Raw genomic sequence first — 25,486 nt, forward strand, 5'->3', positions numbered from 1 at the left:
TGAATTTGAGTAACTGTCAAAATATTATAACTTATACCTGCAGTCAGATGCTCTAAGATCAGAGATTCAGTAATTTGGGGGTTGCTAATAAGATTTTAGAAGGCCTTTTCTGAAAGTCTTACTCTCTTGCTGCTGCACCTTTCTTCTCCAAGTATTTACAGCTATAAGAGAATTTCTTTAAGTCCCAATACTGCCAGTGAAGTGCTGTGAAAAAAAGGCAGCATTTGCTAACTTCTGATTTGGACAATAAAGAAATGATGCTGTTTTGAGCAGAAAACCAACCAGTTTACTTATTTTGTTCTCTGGCTCTACACTGCCATGCTCAGGAACCACCACCCAAATGACTGAAGAATGCATCAGCTACCTTTGCTCTCACGCCTTTGTACAGTCAGTGGAATTTCTTGCAGTCTCTATTCAGGGACTGAGCTTCACTTTGGTCATTGTACTGGTTTCAGTTCTCTTCACAGCTCAGCTCATCAGCATTGCAGTTTTCCCCTTCTGTGTTTTATTTCTTCTTGATTTTTGTGCCATGGGGTGCTGTGAACTGCTTTTAGAGATTCATATAACAATTTTTTCAAAATCAAAATTTTTCCTCCAAACAATGTCATCTTTTCTGTCTGGCATTGCTACTAATCTTTATTTAGTTATTTACTTTACAATTTCTAGAGGGATTGGATATGCCCAAGGCACCCCTTTAAGCAACACTTTATATCAAGGTTGCATTTATAAATACTTCATGAGAGGCTAATGAATGATTAATAGATGTTTTAATGTATGACCAATCAATTGTAGATTTTGCAATGTCCAACAGACAAGTAGGTTTCTTATAAGCATAGATTATAACCATATCTGACATCTTCTATTGATGGGCTTCTAAACGTCTATAACATACACACTACTCATATCTGTAACATGCTTAAAACATCTACTAATCACTGATTAATTTTTTATAACCTATTTTGAAGCAGAGCCTGTCTATGGAGTATTTCCCTTACCACTGCTTGTGACTCTCCATTTCTAAAAGATAGATCATTTACTGGTCATCTTAGGACTTAGAACTCCTACCAATTTCAGCTCAAACATAAAGCTTTTCTGAGTTAACTCTAGCATTGTCATCTCAGTCTAAGAAAAGATATCCCTAGACTGATATGTCCCTCAGACTTCAGGTTGCTCTACCCCACTAATGCATATTTTGCAAGTTTTGCTATAATGCAATGATTCTTAGGAGACAAAGCCACTTTAAAATATATTTTCAGCCTCTTAAACTCAGTTTGATTGTTCTCAAGACAGCCGTACAAGTGATGATGGTTCCCAATGTTTTTGGGTTTTTTTACTGTCCCCCCTGTGTGCTTGGTTCAACGTTTTTCCTTTCTCAGAAAAGGATAAGAAAATAGAAACTTCCCAATAATCGAGTGGAAAAAATCCATGTCCAAGAAAACTTCTGATTCTGACAGAGGAACACACATTTTGCATGCTTGATAAGCACAGGAGTTGATAGGATTGCTCCTCCATGGGATTCCCCTAGTCTTTAAGGTGAAATCCATGACCATGCTATATGCTTTGTATGGTGCATTCAGGTAGAATTGACTAAAGCTGGCAATACAAATTATTTCCTGAAAATGTATGAGTCCTGGACTAATCATTCACATATAAGAAGCAGCATGTTGCTTAGTGCCGTATTTTGCAAATAAATTTTTAATTTTTAGTTGATACCTACTGACCGCACTTACAAGGTTGAGTCTTCTAATGTGATTTGTCTAGATATTGAGACCAAGTATTTAAAAATAAAAATTAAAAGGATTTGTAGATTTTTCTTGGGTTTGGGGTCATCAGTAAAATAGTTTCTGTTCTGAATATCCTCAAGTAAACATTCCACTCCCAATCAAGTCAAGTGCTAGTCTTTCACTGATTGCTCTTTACAACAGTACTAAGCTGCTGAACCTGTGGCATTAGCAACTTGAGCTTAAAGAATCACATCAAGCATAACTTGATTTAAAAAAAATAGGAGAGTGAATATAAGATTAAAAAAGGAAATTTTGTTCTTCAACATCAACATGGAATTTTCTCCTCCTTTTTGAAATCTATTCATTTTCAAAGCCCCAGAAGTAAGAACCTCTCAAACTTGAGCTCTTGGAGCAGACATGTTTTACACACAATTAAGTGGGTAAAAAAACATTACAATAAAATATAAAATAAAATAAAATAAAAGTTACTGTGCTATCATTTTTATATTATCCAGTTAATATTATATGTTTATCATGGGTTTTATCATTATATTTTATTTCTTTTTTTTCAGCTGGTTAATAATCCACTAGCAAGTCAAGCAGCAGCAGCTGCAGCAGCAGCAGCCATGGGCTCAATAGCAAACTCCCAGGCCTTTGGAAACGCCCTCTCCAGCCTTCAGGGGGTCACAGGCCAGCTCGTCACTAATGCACAAGGACAGGTGAGTAGAAGATGGAGCAAACAGTGAATTCTGATGGCAGGCTGATCTTGGGACAAAAATCAGTTCCGCCCGTATGACAGCAATTTAAAAGTGCACATGTTGGAGATAAATAAATATTGATTTGCCAGACAAGGTAGGAAATGGAAAGTCTGAGAAACAGGGGGAAGTTAGGCACTCCTAAAGAGTGTTTTCAAGCTAGAAAAGGGTAAGGGTTTGTTTTGTTTATCAGCCCTTTATTTATTTGTTTTATTTATCATCCCTTAAAAAATATCGCAGTAGTGTAATACCATGCACTAGTATTTTACCATTTTAAAAGTCCAGCAACCCTGTGATTTTTAACAAACATACCATCTGTCTTCTTCCACTTGCATATGCCTAATAACAGACACCTTTACTGAAGTGGTATGGTGCTTCATTTTTTTTTGCATTTCTGAGGCATTTTTGTATTACGTCATTTCTTAAAAGGCATTAAAAGTTTCTAGTAAAGGAAAATAAATTGTAATGAAGTAATGAAGTATCAGGGATGGAATTATCTGAGTGACTTCCTCATTTGTTTATTAACTATGTTAAGCAATTTACAATTACTATGCCAGCCTGTAAATGCAAATTTGGGAGTTTGTTTTGGTTAGATTATTATAAAGAAGGAAGATTATTTTGGAAGATTATTATAAGGAAAATTTTCCAAACAGGAGCTTGAACATTGTTTAAGAGTTAGTGTGTCTAAAAGAGAGATTGAGCATTACCTACATTATGGAGCTGTTTATTTGTTAAAACTGTTTCAGTTTCAGTCTTAGTATGATGCAGAAACGTATGCATCTGAATCCATATTTATAAAAATAATTCCTTTGATATACCATATTTATGTGGCTTTCAGATTGTGACCATTTTCATTCTTTATTGGATTTATTAGGACAAAAATTAACACAATGCCTTGTTTCTCTGCAGCAGATCTGTCAATATATCTGGTAACTGAGTAATTTGAATGTCATTATTCTAAATTCTACAAATTGGGCACACAGTGTTTTTGTGGATGTTAGACCCTGAAAAACATTTATTGAAATGATGCAGCATGGATGATATGTGAATCTAAAATTTAGTTTCTACTTTTACTGTTTACTAGTAAAGAGGAAAAAAAGCAAGAGCAGCTCTTCTCCTGGCAATTTTGTGCTAGCTAATTGGAACAAGAGTGAGTTTCTTATTTTGGCCCGTCAAAAAATAAAATTCAACACTTTATAGGACCTCCCCCGTTTTTTTTAAACAGGACACATAAACAAAGATGCTTCCTGAGCTTCACTATCACCATCCAAGTCCCAGGGAAAAAAAATGCTGACCTTGTTATATTTACTGGGTGGGTGCAGAATTGTTCCATCACTACCCCGAGGGTTGAACGATGGAGCTTGTCAAAGTGAGGCCTTATCTAATGAATCATCTTATCGCAGGTGCACACCACACATATTAAAGGAGGATTGTATGAACAATGTGCCCTCTACAATAACCTTTCAATGTCTACTTTAACCCTTGTTTCAATCCCTTTTCATCAAAGCATCATTTTATGCACCCAGCTTTAAATGGAGGCTCTTAAAAGCCTATTAAGATTTCTGGAGGGATGGGGTATTGTTTTGGGAGAAAAGTTGGTTATAATACCTATAACTCATAGTCAGATCAGCTCCAACATAGAGGCTGCTTGTTTCTATCTCCTCTGTGCTCCAGAAGTGGTTCACAGTTGCCACTTACATATGAAGCACTTGACACCAAAGATGTTCATCATAAGAGCTGAGGTTATGAATGTAGACTAATTTATTTATAGCTTTTCCTTTACATATTCTCCATAGAAAACATAATCTATGTGTGTCCATTCATTGTATCCTTAAAAAAACCCCAATGCTAAGAAGATATCACTGAATGAAAGGTCCACTCAGGCCGAGTCTGTTTATTCCATAATGTACAGTCCAATAATTCCACAGGCTGCAGAGAATGAGAAAGGAAAGGAATAATCTTCCCAATTTTTGGAATAAAAATTACAGCATCTAGCTATCTGCCTAGGTTTTTTAAATAAGGGGTTTCTTTTTATTACTTGTTTTTGCAACTGTTCCTTGGTTTATAATCAGTACTGGAGACCTTGCCACAATATAGATAAATATTGATAGTAAGTGTGTAATATAGCATGCAGTTTTATAATATTCAGCATAAACTCATATTACTTAGAGACCACTTCTCAGGCTGCCTTAATACAGGATTATTCAGTATAATTTATCTACATTCTAGAAATTAAATTACATTCCCTTCAAATTAATAGAATTATAGCACCTAACCAAGTACTACAAGATGTTTCTTCAAAATTGGGAGCATAAAGTAAAAGTAATTTGAAACACTCCATTTCTGAATAATCTGCTTGGAGTCACTAAAGAGCCAGATTTGCACCACACGTTAAGAATTCTGCCCTTTGAAAATTGTCCCTTTCAAGGCATCACAAGCATGATACCCAAAACTCACTCCTGGAAATATAAAGCTGAATGAGGAAGTTGATATATGCAATCTTTGTAATTACACGCTGTTTCTGTTACAGAAATTCAGGGCTTGTAAATGTCCATCTGTCTAGCTAAATATATGGTGATCAGTAATCCCTGGAGACTTTAAACTCTAGGTCAAATCCAAGATCCTATGCCAAATTTCAGGGAAATGATCCTTTAAATGACATATGGCATGGCCTTAATTCCCACTGGTGTAGGATTTCTTACAATTACAGTAAAAAATCATATATATTAACAATAATTTATATAACATGTTTTTATTTCATTAATTATTGAATGCCATGAAAGTTATGGCATGTTTATTTATTTTTCATCTTTTTCTTTGGACGGCAATATAAACTGTAACACCAGAGCTTCCCAAGACCAAGCAAAGAGATCTAATCCATTGAAACAATATGATTAGATCACCTGATTAATTTGGTATAGTACACATAGAGGACTCTAAATCAAATTTTCATTTTCAGAGGCATATTATGAAGAGCTATTGGCCCATGTAACACTGCTTGCATTCTGTTTGCCCTCAGCACTTTCCAGGAAGTGTTTGCAGCGCTGGGCTTTCATATCTTACATTTAAAGGCCAGGGCAGCAGGTTTGCCAAATTGCACCCTGTCAGTAGATTTCAAAGAGAAACTATCTATCTTTTCAGCTTCAGCCTGCCTTACAGAAGGACCCTAGTGCCATTGCTGCCCTTGGATTCTTCAGAGGTTTAACCCAATATATCTCTTTTTTTATGCTGGTTTTGCAAATGAAATAAAAAATCAGGAGTTTTGTGTTGCTTTTGCTATGTTTATTAGGTATGTGAAATGGGTGCTTTGGCAGGTGTCTTAACACTTGTAAGAAAATGAGCCACAGAAATATGAAAGCAAGCTTGATGAATATGGTTTCTTAATTATCATCAGTTACCTTCATATATGCCTCTTGACTTCAGGGTCAAGTACATTTTAACTGTGGGTAGTGAGTGTAAGTTTAGTTTCTCTTTTGAAAAGATGGGAGTTGTCTAACAGGAGAAAAATACCACTAAATTCAGCAGTTGCAAGATAACATTTTACCATAAAAGAAAAGAGTAACGTGATGAGAGTTGGCATGATGAACTGCCTTGTGGATAAAGAGGGCAATAGTCTGTTTCCTGGGAGATTAAAAGGAAAATCTAAGTATGTATGGTGTAATTGTATTGTCCACACTTTAACTGAACAGGGAATTAATTGGCATTGTTTCATTATAATCTAAGAATGCCCCTGAAGTAACCCAGGCTTCATCATGCCCATAACTTGCTCTTTAGATATGAAAACCTTCTGTATAAGGAAAATCTTAAGCACAGGTCCACCCTGGTACTTAACAAAAAAATAACTAATTTTTGAGTGTTGTAGTCCACGAGTAGCTCAGGAAAATAAATAGAGAGAGAGGCATTGTTGATCCAATTAGATAATAGGAGTACTTTGGTTCTCATTATTCTGATGAGAGGGTACACATTTGCTCTTTGAGCTTCTTGATGGTAAACGGTGCTAATGAGGCCTGATGGATTCCCTGCTCCTAACAAGGCTCTCAGCAGTGCGAGTGATTACAATGGAGATAGATTTGATGGGATGCGCTCCCTTTTGTAGTGTCTCAGCTGCTGACACTCTGCGACATAATCAGGTCACAGAGCCGGTCACAGCCATCAGCAAAAGCCATAGCTCTATTCCTCATTATTAAAGTGCATTATTCTGTTCCAGGCCTTCACAATACTGCCAAGGGCCTTTTTTTCTTCCTCTTTTTTTGTTAAGCATCAGTTCTCAAATACAAGGGTTAATAAAATCATCAGCTAAAGAACTAGTAAATTAAAGAAATGGAAATAAAGTGCTCCCTTTCAAATTCATTGAAGGATCACAATTAAATAAGCAGGGAATTTCTCATCACCACACACTGTACAGTACAATGTAATATGTCATGTGCAATAACAACAGAGATAGGATTTTAAAAAAATAACACTGTGCTCATTGTGGGCTGGCTTGGAAAGTGCTGAAGTATCTTTTATGGTAAAGGAAATTTCTGTCTTCCCAACTATTACATGTCTACATGAAGATGCTATTATTTTCACTGTTTTCTGTAACTACTTTTTTTTCTGAAGTGAGAACAGTTATTTGCAAACTAAGTTCATGATTCTAAGCAGAGCAGCTGTCTTGTCTTAGCCTAAGTGGCCAAGGCCACAATCCGGAAAATATTCAATAGGCCACAGTACTAGAACCTCTTTGTTCCCATAGACAAGGTCATTACCTTCTTTTGGGGAGTGAGGTAATTATAAAATGGTGTGGGAAAAGGTGTTTATAGCATTTTCTTTCTATTTGATGATGTTCAGTTGGGGCTATCTTCATTCTATATGAAAATATTATTTTAAAATCTAAGGCATGTTTTAATGCAGTTTAGTTAAACATGTGAGAAAAAAATAGTGGAAAGCCAGAAATAGTTAGTTAGTTAGTTAGTTAGTTAGTTAGTTAGTTAGTTAGTTAGTTAGTTAGTTAGTTAGTTAGTTAGTTAGTTAGTTACTAACTTTTTGTTTCAGTTTTGTTTCAACTAAATAGCAATAAGATGTTCCAGTACTGAAATGTATACCTTACAGGGATTTAAAAAATTTCTGTTAAACCCCTGTAGTATGTATTAACTGACAATAGTATGATTTTGTGCATAGTTAAAACCAAAGGACCTAATACATTGGATGGGTTTTTTCTTGCTGTTGAGGGGAGGGGTTATTTGGTTTTTTGGGGGGGGGTTGCAGGTTTTCTTCTGTTGGTCTTGTTCAACTCCCAATTTTTCCTCTGTTTTCCTTCTGGTAGGGTATGCTATGATGAGCAAATGAGTATGTATACACAAAGTCACTTGTAAGACTTTCAGTTCTCTAGAACCACAGATGCAACAACTTTTCAATATCCACACTTCAAAGTTCAGAGCCATTAGCAGTCATCTCCAAGAAATGTATAGAGAGTGTTATGTGACCTAGTTTTCTTTTCAATACTAGCCAAGAAAATTGGCAGCTACCACTGGGACAGCAAGTTGTAACTCCTCCTATACTTAAAAGGGAGAAGTTGATTGTTTGTTGGGTTTTTTTGTTGTTGTTGTTTTGGTTTCTTCCACAAGTTCCAGGAGGCTCAAAGTCCTGTAATGTGTAAGAATCTTAGAGTCTTCCTGAATATGTGCAATTCATGCTGTTCTTCAGGTGTTCAATGTCCATTAGCCTTTTCTCTTAACCTTCTTTTCTTCTTATTTTCACATTCTCTTTCAGCTATACAGCTTTAATGCATGGTAACCACTAATATTTTAGCCCTCACAACATCCAAATGTTCACAAAATTCTTAATAATAACTGTTTAAGTAGTGACTGCTAACAATATCTTCCTAGGGCTAAGGCCTATAGAAATCTGAGTAGGTGGTATCAGAATGGCTTATATTAAGGATATTTCATTAGTAGCCTCAGACATAAAAAGAGATATACTTTGAGGGCAATGCTAGAGGGAGGGATTGTACCAGTCTGATAAAAAAAATACTAGCATTTAAGAACAGTTCTTGGAAAACCCTTTACCAGGAGAATCTGTTTTGACAGACCTTTGTATTAATGTATTGAATTTTTGCTGGGTGGAGTCTGACTCTCTATTTTTCCCCTCAAAGTTTTACTGTGCTGAATACACGCAGTTTTGCCGTTTTCAGGAAGAAAAGTGAAAAGAGAAAAGGTCAGTTGTAAGGGAAGTTGTATTTTTCCACTGGTTTCCCTCCCCACAGCTATATATGGAGGAGGGTGTTTGTTTAATTACCTCCCATGTGAATTTGAATCAAAAGGCAAGTAATCCTTTTAACTTATTTTTGCTGACTGTGTCTTTATTTTGCAGCACTATTTCTCTAATATCAGTTGTATCCACAGTGACATAAATGTAAAAATGCAAGGACCAAGCTCTCCCGTCATGCAAATTGGTAGTTTCATGAAGTGGAAATGGACTAAGGCAGAGTGAGTCTAACTTAAACCAAGAGCTGACTAGCCTTTTTTATCTATTTTAGGCAGTGATACCTGAAAAAAGGAAAGGATAATTTTTTAATGAAACTTCTGTCAGGCTTGGAAATTATCCACATCTATCTAGAGGAGCCACTGAAATTTCTTTTGTCTAACTTGCAAGAAATCTTACTTTTGCTACTAAATTTCACACTTCAGAGTGTAGCCTCTTGCCTGGATTTCTGCCTAAGGTACTGTGTCTTGGACATAGATCTTTTCAGAGGTGCCCAAGTCTTATTTTCAAAAGCAGCTTTCATACCTGTAAAAGCCTGAGTTTCCTTCAATCAGAGTTATGAGACTGAGTGCTTGAAGGCATGTCTATGCACTGTAGCAGAGCATTGCAAGCAAATTGCCAGAGACAGTTCATTTATATGTGCATGTCTCAGTGCTGCACTAGCACAGATTGAAGAAGTCAAAACTCTCGGTAGTATGTTGTTATGGCTGGACTAATTAAGTCTGTTTCTCAACAAGGTGACACAGGATCTAGTTCATTAGTTATTAGCTCTGGGCTCTTGCTAACACTCTGTATTCTGTGGAGTAAATATACTTTGAAGAGACCCTTAAAAGCCTGCAGCATTTAGGCACTTTTGAAAATGTTACTATTCTACATTAATTATTTCAAGTTAGAAGTACTGGTCAGAACTCTCCTTTTGTCATTGCCTTCTTAATTACTTCTGCATGGAGGAGAAAAGCAAACTTACTACTAGTTCAACCCTAATACCATTTTCATGAAAGCTGACCAATAAAAAAAGAACCTACCATTCCTATAATCTGTTCATCTTAGCATCATGAGGTGGTTATAGGCATGAAAAATTTTCGTTGTTATCACCAGTGACATACATCACAGTCAATGAAATCTTTCTGCTCTACAGTGGTTCTTACACTGCTCTCCTTATCATCATATCTTATCACCTTCCAGTAAAGCATTAAGAAACATGACTAGTGATAGTCACAAATTGGTCTTCCTCTCAGCAGAAACTTGTAGAACAGCACATTGCATGTTTGGTAAGGGCATTTGGTTTTGTCTGTCTTTGTTAGGGATTTTTGGTTTGTTTGTTTGACTTTTAAAGTTTTGGTTTTATTTGGATTTTAAAACCTTTATGAAGGTATTTCTTAGAGATGCATATTGCTTATATTTGCATCAGAGCAAGGCAGACAACAAAAAATGTATTAGCTTTTGCAGCAGAATGTGGTGAAGCCAAAGATAATAAACACAGGAATGTTTCTCAATTGCTGTTGAAATCCATTCCAAGTCTTTGACCGTCCCCTTAGAGCAAAATTTGCTACGCACAGAGAAGGTTTGACTCTTGTTATCCTGAAAGACTGAGTTTGATAATTTTAGATTTCATCCACGAGATTTAGCTAGCCATTTAGATTCCTGGGAAACATACCACAGAAGAACTTGAAGGCAAATACTTCAGTTTTCTTAAGTACATTGAAAACTCTTTAACATGATGTAAGCAAAGCAGTGGACAAAGTTGATTCATGTAAGTGGTACCAAGGAAAGGGTTTTTATGTTACTGATGTTTCCCAAACAGTGGAAGTGCTTGGGAATATTGCATCAGTTCAGGAGTTGACAAAGTTGAGAAATAATTGAGGCTACATCATTGTCTGAACAAAGATGATGGAAATCCTCCTGTAGGAGACTTGTATCAGAGCGGAATCTAAGACTATTCTTAATTCTAGGCTTCTTCTTATGAGGGTGTACTGTGTAGGGTGGATTATAGAGAGACTGTAGGTGAGCAGAGGCAATAGTGGACAAAATCTGAAAATCTGAGTTATCTTTCTAAATGTGCCTCATCATTTCCGAAAAATCTCAGGTCACAGTTCTTTGTGTAAGATGGTGCTTAGTCTTATTTAGACTTTATCTAACTTATCCTATATATTGTATATGCTTTATCCTTGTGTCAGAATTTTACAATCTGCTGAATTACCGTTGATAATCAGAATAAACAAAACCAAAAATGCTTGTTTGGGCAACGGGAAAAAAAGGCAGATCACTCTGTCAAAAGTGCAATTAATGCAAAATGCTAAATATTTTTGGTCCTTGATTCACTGATAGAGCACTTCAGCTCTTTTGGTGAGGTTTGGAATTTCTTAAAAGTTACAAGTCTTCATGCATAAATGAAGGCCATTGTCTTTCTTATTGAGCTGCAGTCTTGACAATTGTGTGTGTATGTCTTAGAGATACAGGTGAGGAAAGATTTGGCACTGCCATGTTTGCTGTGCAATCAGTATTTGTTTGAAATCTGGAAGGATGAGGAGTCCAGATATTTTACCAATATCTTCTGAAGAATCTGAAAATGAAGAAATATGTCTTCACCAAGTAGTGTTCACATAATGAGGAGAATATTGCAGAAATGCTTGATTGACTCATTTGGCAGTAAGCCATCCACTGAAATGTATGAATGCAGCATTCAGAGTAATAACCAGCCAGATGCAGACCCATAACTTCTGCATGCACATCCACAAGCTTCCAAATAGCACAATGAGCTGGAATTGTCCTGTAAGAGGAAGTATTCTCTGTCTTCTGATTTGCATCTAGATTATTGCAAAGAATTGTGTTATGCCATCTTCTATGGGTTGATCTGTGAACAGTGACAGAGAAAGTTCAAGCAGAAAAAAAATCACCTAACAGTCCATGGACAGTCGATCTATTTTTCCCAAAGTATATCTCAGTTTGTCATTTTTTTTCAGATGCTGACAGTGGTAGGCTTCACTGTGTGTACATGCAAATGGCTCAGATATCAAAAGGGAAAAAACGGGACTTTGAAATATCTATGCCAATGTATTAAATATATATGACTTTAAAAGTACGTTTTTCACTTAAACTTTCTTCTTTGCACATTAATTAAATATTATCTCTAGGATAAGTATCTTTCATAGAAGACTAATGTATTATTGTCACATAATAATGGACGAGAATGACAGAATCTCTTTCCTTAAGTGCAAAGAAGGATTTATTAATATAAAAGAAAACACTCATAGCCCTTGAGCAACTCTTTTTCTTCTTCATAGAGAAACTTTGCTAGACTCCCCACATGTCTAACTTCATGCTAGAGATTCAAGGAAGCAATACATAAATCCTGCCAGTTTAAAAACCAATCCTCTTTTCAGGGGATAATTTAATATCAAGACATGATGTACCCAATATCCAAATATACATTCATTTTCATGTTTGACGCATCAAATGCTCTGACATAGCCAAGTTTCAAAATAAATGGTTTGTTTTAGAGGTTGGATATGTCATATTTGCATTCACCCAGCAGATAGAAAGATAGATCAGAGAGTGATCAGGACATCAGGGAGACAGTTTAGAGAGAGATGAGAGAGGCCAGGTACACCTTGCAATGCTAAAAAAAGCTAGCTAGCTAGCAAGAAAGAAATTGTATAAATAGGTCACTGCAGCCCAACTGAAAAGAAGTTTAATTTTAACTTGTTAGTCATCATCTCCAGAGGCTTAATCCACTCCCTTCTTTGATGGCTGTTCATTTAGCTGTGTCTTATTTGATAGCACAAATAGACAGACTCAAAGAAAAAAACATGGTATCAGACTCATGCAGTGTACTAGCTTTGAGGGGGAATCAACACCACTTGCCATGCTAAAATTTCCTTCTTCTTTCCTTCTCAATTCTTCTTCTTAGCCTTAATTTGTTCTCATTTGTCTGGTTTTGCTCTCCTGGTTTCTTCCATAAGTGGAAGCACAAACCCATGTGGAAAGAAGGGTATGGGTAAACAGGTGTCTGGTGCCAATGTCAGAGACACATCCTCAGACACCCCAAGGTATTCAGCTTTCTAGTTTCTGTTCTACTTCCTCTACCATTTTCTTTTCCTGACAATAGTTCTTTGCCTCACTGTGTGTCTGGGATTCAGTTAGTTAAACATAGGTCTTTACTCCCATTTCAGACATGGCACAGTACTGCTCTAAGTATCCCATGGTTGATCCAGAAAAATGTTCTTCCTTCTGTGTCTTATTGCCATATTCTGACAAAATCCTAAAACATTTCAAATAGAGCAGATATCCTTTTCAGCTGAATTGCTTTTCACTTATGTGAACACAGATGTATATATGCTTACCTGGAAATTTATGCTCATCTCCTCAGAAGAGATATAAGTACCCATAGGAAAATGAGATTATAAATATGTTAATTACCTCTTGAGTCATGCTTCTGTCTTTGGGGTCATTTGACACTTTATTCTGGTGACAAATGAAAATAAACTAAATTTTCTCCTCTTGGCATGGAAAATGATGTGCTGTTCTTTTTTAGCTCAGATCTGTCTCAAGTGTAATTTTAGATGTGTGTAATCATGACTGTCCAGAGGCCATAATTGTCTGCATTCTATTAATTTACCCCCCATATTAATATCTGAGGAGCAAAACTAAGCCTGTATTTTTCTAGGGGTTTGATTTCCCACAAAAAATTCAAGTGTTGAATGACTGCAAAGTGAGAGTTAAAAGATACTGAATGTTAACACTCTACCCTTTCACTACTAGCAGGTACTATGTAGACAGGTACTATTGATAGCTCTGCACAAGAGATCAGAGTGATCTCTGAATTAGGAGTTCAAGAAAATTGAGACTTGTTAATAGAATGGCAGGGAAAATATTCCCAGCATATGCCCAGAGCATGGCATGGTCTGCATGTTTTGTGATGTCTGTTGTGCTGATGAACATCACCTCCACAGACCTCTCCAAAGTGCTGGGAGGTGGCTTCCATTTTTTAGGTATGTAAGTTACATCTTCTGGGATCTGCACTATATATCTCTCAATTTTAATTGTACAAATACTGATGTATGGGTTTTTTATTTACAGTCTCTTAAAATTAATATTAGCAACTACAATTAAACTCTCTATGTTTAAATCTATATGCTGCTCTCTTGGTTAGTCTATTTATACCCAGGAGAATGTGTCTCATTTCTCTGATACACCAAAATGTCCCAGCTGTTGCACCTGTTTTTCAGGTACAGACACCTGTAGGAGACAGTCACCTATCTTTGATGTCAAGTATACACATTAATTTAAAACAGTTGTTGTTTATGTTCATTGTTGAAACACACTCCTTTAGCTAAAGCAGAAAGTTTAAGAAACAATGCACAGAGGTTAGATAAATCATGATGTCATCACCTTTGAATAAGATTAATATGTAATTGATATTAGCAAAAAAGCACCACATTCTTCTCTACCACATCTGAGAATTTTTGTCATAGCAGCCAAGACAAAAATCTGCCCTGAGCCTAAGATTAAATATTTAATGACTGCTTAGAAAAAATAATATTGGAATAAGTTTTGAATTTAATGTTTTGTTCACAAGGGTCCAAAGAGACTAACTGGTTCTCAGTTCACCAGATACAGAAAGGCACAGGAAGACCTGATGCTCATCTGTGAAGTCTAAGAGCTGGTTGAATATGTTCTGAAATTGCAATCACAAACTATGTTTTTTGTAAGAGTGTAAGGGAGGTCTTGGAAATGACTATAAAACAAATCTTGACAAGCTTTTTGCCAACTTCTCAGGGTAATTGTTTAAAATATTAATATTAGACTATTGACCTAAAAATGTTGTTAGTAATATACAGAAGTGTTGGTCTGCTCAGATAGGTTCATCCTTCTGTATATACGCTGATGGACACTTAAAGCTTTGCTTACATGGAAGTCCTTAAGCAACAATGATGTATGATGAGAAACACCTGTATGATGAGAAAAAAATATCACAAGTAAATATGCTACAACAAAAGACTTTTTTTCTGAATACAAATAAAAATGTATCTGTTAAATATTACTAAGTCGAGCTCAAATTCTCATAGCCTTATCCATCAATTGAAAGGGCCCCTCCTAAGGAGCACTTAATGCAGCAAGTTGTACTCTTGCCTTTTATTTCTCCTTAAAATCATATGCAGTGAAAAGAGGGAACAAACATGAATGATGCATTCCTGATTCACTAAATCACCATGGTCTCTGGCAAGAGCACAAATGTAAAAATGTTTAAATCGGCCTCATACTACCAAACAAATGATGCAAAAGGAGACCTCAAAGAACACAGAGTGAGGGGAGATAAATGAGTACCATGTCAAGAAAGCAATTTCTCACTGAGTTTGCACAGAATGGAAATTTTGCTTCCAAGAGATGGTTAGGGAATCTTTCTAATAAATCTTCAGTCCACAGTCATTGCTGAGTCTTTTTTTTAAACTTACTTTTTAAGAGTGGTATAAGTTATACCCTCCCCAGTGAAATGTGTCAAGATATTACTAGTCAAGTTGAAGGAATTTAAGTGAATCATCTCTGTCTCTGTGTTTATATTTGTAATAGACAAGGATGGTCAAACAGATTTCATTTTGTGCATGAGCTGAACATCTTTTCAACCAGTGAGGTCTTCTTAAAACCTTGTCTTATTTTAATAGTAAATCACAAAAGAAAAAATAAAGAAAAGTTGAGTCTCATTCTCAGAAAAAGCATCAATGATTTTATTTTAATTTTAGGGATTTTTTAAAGTTATTTTACCCTCCTTTTATCTACAGCTGAGATTGAGATGGTCAATAAAAACATAACTTGTTTGCCAAATGACCTGGAGCCTGTGGGTCAATTTTAGAATTGACTGCTTATCAGAGTACTCTGTCTCTTTGGACTCCTGATTTGAATTCCTTTTCTCTAATTTTGACCACATGAAAGGGAACTTAGGCTAGTCAACAATCTAAGCTAGTTGTTTAGTGTTTTTGGCCATCACTGAAACAAGTAGACACTCTCAAAAAATAAAACATAGGACCAATCTAAGGCAGGCATTATAAGTGTCAATGAATTATCTTGCAGGGATTTTTCACTCTTTGAATAGAAAGAGTTGTGAATGACAGTCCACAAATGGATTTCTAATGCTAGGTGTTGAATATTATAACAATTCCATGCTTACAATATCACACTGTAGTTAATTTCAACGATACTTGAATCCTTTTGGTAATGTTATCCTTAAGCTCACCATCGCAGCCCTAGTATTTTTAACTTGGATCCTGGGAGCAGCTGAGGATGGACATGCAAAACTTAGTACTGGCTGACCTGACTTATTTTTTGAATGACTCTAGAGGAAATCTTCTTTTTTCTTTTTTGTTCGTATTTTGCTTGCCTGCTTCTTTGTGTTTCCCAAATAAATAGAAACCAAGGCAATGGTATCTCTCTGAGTTATTTAAAGCATACTTTACTGATACTTCAACTAAGTGATGGTTTGCAATGTGAAGGGGAGGATCTTTCTGTTGAGTATCTTTTCTTTCAAGTAAGATCAAGTATTCCATCTGCAGGATGATGTTATTTAAAAATCAGTTGTGCAGAAGTGAAGACATTACATCTCTGAGATTCTCGCAGTTAAAAAAAAAACCCTTTGAATCTGTAGAAGCAGGGAAGATGTCTCTCCTTCTGACAGATTTCTTTTTACATTTCTCTGGCCATTTACCCTGCTGATTTGGTTAGTACAGAAAAGGGATACACTAAATCTTCAGACCGCAGACCAACATGAATGTATTTCCAGCACAGCTCCAACCATTAGATGTCACAAATACTGTGAAAGACTCTTATAGTGTAAAAAATTTCTGTCCTAAAAAATAATCTAAACTACACCATCATAAGTATTGCCAGTTTTACCAAAATACTTGGTTTTACTCCTAGGTATTATGTATGCTCAGAAGGGGAGGCATATCTTCTAACTTGAATTCAAGTGCATTTGTTTAGAGATGCAACTTGAATGGTTTTCGTGGAATTCTCCTGATTTGAAACCACCAAAGAGCATGCATTATTCTATATTATGTATGGGGCCATTACTGCCAAAAAGACCCCATGAGAAGCAAGTGTCTTTTCTACCCAGGACTTGACCCACTACACTTCAACATCTTCCCTAGGACTGGCACTGAGCCTGTGGGATACAATATAAGTTTTTTGCTACAGTGTCACTTTAATGGCAACTCAGAGAAAGAACTTTCCACCTCTCCAGCCACTGTTTTGCATGACAGCTGTAGCACCTTGTCAATTAACTCTCTTAGTTGGTTTCTGTTTCTTCTCTATGACCTTTTGGTCTTGCCTGCTGCACAACACTATTTATTCAAAGCACTGTGTTTGTATGAACTTCCTATCAAAATCATCCCCTTGGAAGGGAAGATATGTGATAAGGAGTTTCAATACTTGAGCTTTTTTTTTTCTTTATTATCTCTTGTGGCTCACGGTAGAACCTGAATCATCATAAAATTGCACCGTAAGTTTGTGGTTTGTATGATGAACTTCTTTAAAAGAAGAAAAAATGACCAGACCACTCTATACCTGACTGTATCTTAAAAAAAATGAAAACAAACAAAAAATAAACCCCAACAACCCAAAAGCCATGGTTATCATGGATAAGAACAAACTACTCATCTCTTGGAAAAAAAAAAAGGTGGTGCAACTTTTTAGGTATAAACTCATCAACATAATTCTAAAGCATTATGGTCTTTGTTGTGAGAAATAAGAAATCCTGTGGTCTCCCCCTAAAGAACATTAAAAAAACATAACTGACAGGAAATTGAAAAAGTAATATATGTCTGAATGAATATGACAACTTTTTTCTGATAGAGCAGATAGATAAATGTCACATACAAGTTTCAAAATGCATTTAATTTTGCCACCACAATGGATATTCTCTTCATAAAATATATATGAATAAGGTTTGAATCATAAAACTTGACTGTGATAAACAAATGCATATTTGATAACTTTTTTTTTTTTTGAGATGCTAATTCATTTTTTGAGGTTATTTCTTGTTTACACATCTTTACATTTTCATTTCTGAGTGAAGCAGCGTGGTTGACAAATCTTGTCTACATTCAGCCTGGATAAACTTTCTTTTGAATCTGATAAATGAATTTGTGGTTTGGGTTTTTTTGTTTTGTTTGGGGGTGGGGGAGGGGGAATGGGATTTGTTTAGTTGGGTTTGGGGTTTTTGGTGTGGGGTGGCTTTTTTGGTTTTTTGTTGATTTTTTGTTATTGTTGTGATTTGGTTTGGTTTTTTTGTGAGGTGATGGCAGGGAGGGGGATATGAGGGACGAAGGAGAAAGTGGTAGATGTACCATCTCAACTATCATCACAGAATCAGAGAATATGCTGAGTTGGATGGGACCCACAAATACTGATGTTGTTTCAAGGGCAGTTAATGTACTCAGTTCTGTCTCAGCAATGAGCACAATTCTTGGACTTGTAAATTTAAAAATCTGTGATTACCTGCAATTAAATATTCAATATATTAATTATAGTATGGCATTTTCTCTTCACTTATCTCTTCATTCTTCTGCTGTAGTTCCCATATTCCAGGAAATCTTCTCCACTATTGCTCCAAGATTGAACAAGAAGTTCTTTTGGAGGTTTCACATTACTGAGACTGAGTTGATTTTTTTAAAAAATGTATTACAAGAACATCTGTAACTACAGTGTGCATTTTGACAATGTTTAGAACTAAGTTTCATTTTGCTGTTGCTTTTTTCTCTTGTTCACATCTACTTTGTTCTCCTCTTGGAAGATTCCACCACTTCTAATTCTATTAAATATCTTTCTCTTCAAATTGTTAACAGGGAGACTACTTAAAGTAAAGTAAAGCCTGAATGAAGGAAGCAACAGCCGATGATTCTTACACTTTCATGTGCTAAACATAACCGTGGTTAGATTATCTGATTCTTTAAAGCACTGAGTATAGTACATCTCTCCATGAGGAACCTTCTTGTTTCATTTCAGTATTTCCACATGAAGGCATTAAGGTTGAATTAGGCTGGTGGACTTGGCAGTGTCAGGTTTATGGCTGGATTTGATGATCTCAAAGGTCTTTTCCAACCAGTATGATTCTGTGACTTTAAGTGTCAATTGGCAAAGCCGAGCTGTGGAATTGACATGAATGATCCTGTGGAGGAACAGCTGAGGTTCCTACAGGAGGACTGTAGCTGTGATTGTGAATGATGTCTTCTGAACTTGCTAAGGATCTCTTTATTCAGTGCAAGCTGAGGTCCACTGACCCCCCAGCAGCCACAGCTGCAGGAGTAATGTGGAAAACAATAGCTCTAGGGAAACATTAAAAATAAATTGTAAATATGAGAGTCAGTTCTAGACTATCACTGCATTTTTCCCCCAGCTTTTGGCTATAATTTTCAATATTTTACGTAATGTTTTAATGGCATTAAGGTATTTTCCTTATGTAAAGGAAGCATTTCAGTACTGAAGAAGTTAAAGGAGCACCCCCTTTGTTCTTCTCTCAGGAACCTGTAATCCAGTAAAAATTATCAGAAAGTGCAGCAGTAGCATCCCACTTGAAAGTCTTGATAGAGTGCATCAGTATTCAGTCATCTTAACTAAGGAAATGTGAGACTATTATGTAATATAACAATTTAATTCTTTGATGACAAATAGGAATGTTGTTATTTTTTTGTCTACGGAACCCCCATAATCATGAATGGAATACATAATCACACTGGAACACTGTGCTAAGGTCTTATTCTAACATACCAAAAAAAAAAACAGTGGCCTGCCCAAAATAACTGAAAATGTAAGTATAAGACATGTGACAACTACACAGATGGAGAAGGGATTCTGGAAACAATTAATTTTCTGTCCTTACCATTCCCTTTGTCTAGAGTCAAAAAAGTAAAGAAGCCCGTCACCTTTGGTGGCCTGCAGATCACAGTTCAAAAGGAAATATTTTTAGGACTGTTACAGAGAACACATGCAAGAATAGAAAATTGCCTGTGATCTGCCTTCCACAGAACAGGCCTCAGGGATCTAGGCTCTGCTGACAGCATAAGGGAAATATAAAGTAGTTTGAATTAATATAAAAATACATAAACAAATTTTAATTTGCCTGTCTGTGTCAGGAATATGTTGCTTCCACAGAGTAGCAATGTAGGAGCTGAAGATAGGATTACCTCCAGCCCAATGCTTCTTTTAATAAGAAAATCATAGTTACTTTGCTCTTCCTTAAGCAGACCTACAGACCAGGCCTTCGTGAAACTGGTAATTAAGCTGCATGTTCTCCACACAGATTCATAAACAGTCTCTTGCTCTGTCTTCCCTAAATTTGAAAATCATTTCAAGAAAACCAGATGAGTGTATTTTCATCTTCAACATAAAACTTCTCTACTGTTTTTATATCTTGTCTTTCTAGCTCTTAGGTAGCCTTACAAAAATTACTTTAAACTTGTAGGAATATTTGAGGGGAGGTAAATAGTATTTATACTAACATATTACACGTGATTTAACTGAGACCTGGAATTTAACAAACTTTTCAAAGGTAAACTGATTGGGCGAGCACTGTTCTGGCAGGGGCCAGAACAAATTTTGCAAGGTAAGAAGGACTAAGGCCCAGCTTATATTTGGTTGGAAAATTTTCATTGGTACTAAACTGAGCAATCAACTCTGTGCTGAATGCATGACAAAAGGAAGTTATATTTGATCTCAGGCAGGATTTTTATTCCTAGACATTCAAATCTAGAAACTTGGAGTCATGACTATCTTCTATTCAAGAATTTATATGCAATCTAGCTAAGCCTTCTTTCAGTGAAATGAATTTTTTCTCTTTGTCTTCAACTCCCACAAAATTGTAGTGCATTGTAGCAAAATTCCCCGTTATCGGTTGAAATATTGGTTTCCACAGTGATATCCACTATAGTAGAGAGATAATCCAGGATGGTTTGTTCCATCATAGTCATGCTGTGTTAAGCATTGTGCCTTGCTCTCAGTAGGCAGAAAAGTCACTTATGGAAGAAATGCACTGAAAGTGTTTCAGTGGTACATTTGTGTACCACTTCACAGTTACTCATCTCAGCCTTGCCCTGAGCTTTCATACACTATCACAGTAAAAATTACAACTCTTAATTAGTAAGACCAACAGTTTGTATTTTATTTAGCTAATTTTTAGATTATCTAAAATTGTAGAAACATCACCTAAGTGGGGCATGAATTTGTATTTAGACAGATGTCATCTTGTACAGGTGCTGTGTTGAAATTATGGATTGAGACAACTACCATATCATCCACAGTCATGGCATCTGTACAGCAAGCTCAGGATTTATAACAGTATTTGGAGAAATGTAATTGTCTAACAACAATGCTGAGTATCACTGCTACTGATTGATTACAATATATATTAACCTTCTTGCAATGAATTTTGGCTAACTCTGAAATGATTGAATAAATCAGCATGCACAATTAATTTCACCTTTAAGAATTACAGACAGAAATCTGGTGATCTCTGATAAATATTTTGTATAGTCCAGGTAATCTGATAGTCAGAAGATGTGAGAAGTTTCTTTGAGACTATATTGATGGCCTAGAAATTCTTTGACCTATAATCTAATTAAAGAACTCTGGTCCTAAAGATTGCATCTGAAGATTATTTTGTGATTAGTGATTTCAATCCAGTTTCTCATGGAGTACCTGAGAAAACATCCATTGGTATTCTAAACAGACAAGTCAAGGACAGAATAAAATATCATTAAGTTTTCAAGTAAGTTTCCCAAAAATTACTTTTGTTTCCTCAGAAAATTTCATCAATGAAAAATAAAAAGAAATCTGTCTTTGAGGTAGCCACATTTGGCACACATTTGCAAAACCATAATACTTCCAGTGAAATAACTTTTCAGGAATGGTATCGCAAGATAAACCAGTGACAGTGGTGACCACCTGGTGAAGTCAGTGCCATCTTCTTAATTGTCTATGCAAAACAAGTTTAAAGGAACAATCAAGGGAAAGAAATAAAAGGATAATACCAGAAGTAGTCCTGCTCATCCAGACACAGGCATTGCCAGTAGTGTGCCACATTCTTTTTAAAAAAAGAGTAAGATTACAATTTGAAAAATTAAACCCACACTATTTCAGTGAGAACTGCTTGGCAGTGGAAGATGTTATCATGTTCATATATGTGCAAGGCTATGTCACAATAGCAACTCTTATTTAAAAATCACAGGATCATAGAGCAATTACTAAACCCTGCCTCATTCTGGCTCCTCACCTCTCCATAGCATCTCTGTAGTGGGCCAGTACAGAGCAATACAGCACCAAGTAGCAAAGGTATTTCCAAACAAGCTGATAATGTCACCATGGCATAGAAGCAAGCTAATCACATTGGCACACATTGTGCTGGGCCTAGTTAGGCATGCTGAGAAATGGGAATTTGTTTCCCGAGCTACCCTTGAATGGCTCAGTATGGCACGTAGTACAAAGCGTAGGGATGCCTACATTTTCTTGTGCTGTTTGTCCAGTATGTTAGATTCTGATGTGTCTGGAAGCAAGTCCACTCTTTATGCTCTGAAAGAGAAGCAGTAGGAAATAATGTTATTGCTCAAAAGAGGCAATCCTTGTTCTAAAGGAATCTAAATCCAGTTTGTAGTGTAAAGATACAAATTGATGTTTGGTTTAGCAGCTGCAGCCCAAATACAAAGTTAGAAAAGGTTGAGAAATTTTATTTCAGAGCAGGGATTTCTTAGCTCTGAGATGTTTGATACTTAGTTGATATTGAAGTCTTCAGAGAAGCCAAACAACAGTGATACTTTTTAGGTGACTATGAAAATCGCAGCTCACATGAAAAAAAAATAGGGATGAATGAATATTTCCGAAAATATTTTCGTTGTAATTAATTCTAGAAATTCACACTTCTGGCCCAGTTGGTATGTATTTAATGCCTGAGGAAATGAATGCTATTACTTTTGGTTATCAAAGGGATTTACCAAAAAAAACCCCAAAACCCCATATACAGAAATGTGTGTTGCTTGTACACATCCTAAAATGATCTGCACAGAAATCAGAAAACCTCTTTGTAGCTTGGGAGGCAAGCAGTAAAATGCTAAAAAACAATTAGTTGTAAATTCTTTTAGTGATCATCAAATATTATTATCAATAATAAATATAAATAATAAATAATTAATATAAATAATAAATTATAAATAAAATCTGGCTGGTTTTGTCATAACAATGAAGAAAGTATTGGCTGTCCTGTCATAACATATCATGTCTCTATTGTCATAACAAACAAAAATATTGCTAAAATATTTTATACTAGACATCCATCAAATAATTTTAAATAATAAATCTTTTCATAAGAATTTAACCAGCTGATTTTCAGAAATACTTAGGACCTGCAAATCTAATTAACATCAACAGCTGTTTTGCTCAGCTCAGAGAACTATGACCTCTAAGGGTCATGATGCCTGATTTAATTCTTGTTTTTGAAAGGAAGTTAAATCTGATAAGCTCTTTGCTTAAAAGGAACAATTCAACAGACACTCAATATAATTTTTAGTCCTTATTTTGAAAATTACATATATTTAGATTTTTCTAATGAGAAAATTTTGTGTTATTCAGAATGTTTGATAAAAAAGACATTCTTTTCTATGGCAGTACACATGCTCCTACTAGGAGAATGTAATAGTATTTGCTTAAGAAAAATTTCACCACACAATTCCTACAGTGATGACAAATTCCTGTGTAGTTTGATGTTAATGTACAAACATGATTTTCTGAAAAAACCACTGAGAAAATCAGGCAGAATGTTGGACTCAACGTTCCATTATGATGCTTACAAGCAATAACCTATCCAATATAGGATATGAGAACAATACTTAACCTGGATATTACAATTCCTTACATAAAATGGTGACAGAGGAGTACAGTTTCATAGGTGCCTGTTTCCAGTATTATGCCTTTTCTCAAAGTACCATTTTGTTGTGCTATCTTTTTCACTTGTCATTAGGAAATACTATGCAGAAAAAAAAAAATTTGCAAACTTTGCATGAATTAGTAGCAGTTCTAATTTGAAAGACACCAGCAGCCTTAGTTTCATCCTGTACGAGGTTCAAGAATCATATTGTCATTAGTCCAAAGAATGAGATGGAATAGCATTACTTTAATAAGAAGTCTGCAAATTGTATTTCTTGTATTCCTGATTCCAGTTTTTCAGTGTGTAGACTGGGAGTAGATTGCATGTATATGGTATAGTGCATATAAATAGCTGGGGTTATTGGCATTGGTAGAAAATAAGTGATACGTATTTTTTTGCAAACTTTACTTCTGAGTAAAGTTTGCAAAACTGTACAAAATCATAGAATCATAGAATGATCTGGCTTGGAGGAGACCTTAAAGATCACCTAGTTCCAACCCCCTGCCATGGGCATAGATCACTCTCACTAGACCAGGTTCCTCAAAGCCCCATCCAACCTGGCCTTGAACACTTCCTGGGATGGGGCATCCACAGCTTCCCTGGTTGACCTGTTCTCAACACCCGCATAGTAAAAAATTCTTCCTAACATCTCATCTAAACCTCCCCTCCCTAGTTCAAAGCCATTACCTCTTGTCCTATCATGGATCCCTTGTCCTACATGCTCTTGTAAAACAGTCCCTATCCAGTGTTTAGGCCCCATTTATGTACTGGGATACTGCTGTAAGTTCTTCCCAGAGCATTCTCTTTTCCAGACTGAACAGCCCCAACTCTTTCAGCCTGCCTCCATAGGAGAGATGCTCTAGCCCTCTGATCATCTTTTTGACCTCCTCTGGACCTGCAAGGTCCCTGTCTTTCTTGTACTGAAGATTACAGAGCTGGAGGCAGCACTCCATGTGGGCTTGATGAGGGCAGAGTAGAAGGAGACATACACTTCCCCTGAAATCTTCTGATACAGCTCAGGATGCTCTTGGCCTTCGGGGCTGCAAGAACAGGTTGCCAAGTCTCATCCACCAACACCCTCATGTCTACGTGCATATAGTGGTTTTGTCTTATTTTGCTGAACAATTTTTCTGTTGCTTCTTTCACTCTTCCCCATTTTTCTGTTTTCTTTTTATGTTGTTCTTCTGTTGTTCAAAACTGAATAATTAAATTTCAATATTTAAAGAGTTGTAACACTGATCAAATTGAAGAGATGTTTATTTTGATGATACTACTAAAAATACTTAATATTTAATTTTTATAGTTGAAGACATTTTTTAGATGAAATGCCACTATTTGCTTTATGTAAGCCCTGGCTGACAGTAGAAACAAACTAGTGTAGTTGGCCTTCAATTTTACTCACACTTCAGAGAAGAAACAAAGGCAGCTGTTGAACCAGTTTGGCTACAGTTTGTAGTATTCCTTTGGTCATGCTGGGAAAGTAATGAAGCAGGACACCATTCCTGTTTCTGATGAGAGGAGAAGGAGAAAAAGTTAATAAAAAAACAGTTGCATGCTTCATTTTAGAGTATCATGGTAACTTCACCTAATGTCAAGACACAATGGGTTTATTAGGAGCCACATGGAAAGACTCACTACTGGGAAATCATCTTATTAGGCTGTCACAGAGTTATGCAGATTCTGGTTTTGTATCTGCAGTGCTGCAATTAGACATTTATCCCCAGAAGTTATGAGCAATCACTCAGCTTCTGTCCACGGTTTCCACCTGTGTGTTACAGCAAAGTAAACCACAGAGGCAATTAAATATGAAGGAAGGATAAGAATGGACTTTTTTAATGTTATTCTTTCTTAAGAATTGCTTG

At 36.0% G+C, this 25,486-nt stretch overlaps 1 protein-coding gene across 2 annotated transcripts in view; it reads left to right on the plus strand.

Annotated features, from left to right (window-relative positions):
* Window positions 1-25,486, plus strand: part of POU6F2 (POU class 6 homeobox 2) — a 311,471-nt gene that overhangs the window by 255,432 nt on the left and 30,553 nt on the right. For both annotated transcript variants that reach the window (XM_030234220.2, XM_009098957.3), the window contains exon 6: window positions 2,297-2,443. In XM_030234220.2, the coding sequence (XP_030090080.1) occupies window positions 2,297-2,443 (147 nt within the window). The remainder of the gene's footprint in view (window positions 1-2,296; window positions 2,444-25,486) is intronic.

The sequence above is a fragment of the Serinus canaria genome, chromosome 2 (genome assembly GCF_022539315.1).
Source record: "Serinus canaria isolate serCan28SL12 chromosome 2, serCan2020, whole genome shotgun sequence".
Classification (NCBI taxonomy): domain Eukaryota; kingdom Metazoa; phylum Chordata; class Aves; order Passeriformes; family Fringillidae; genus Serinus; species Serinus canaria.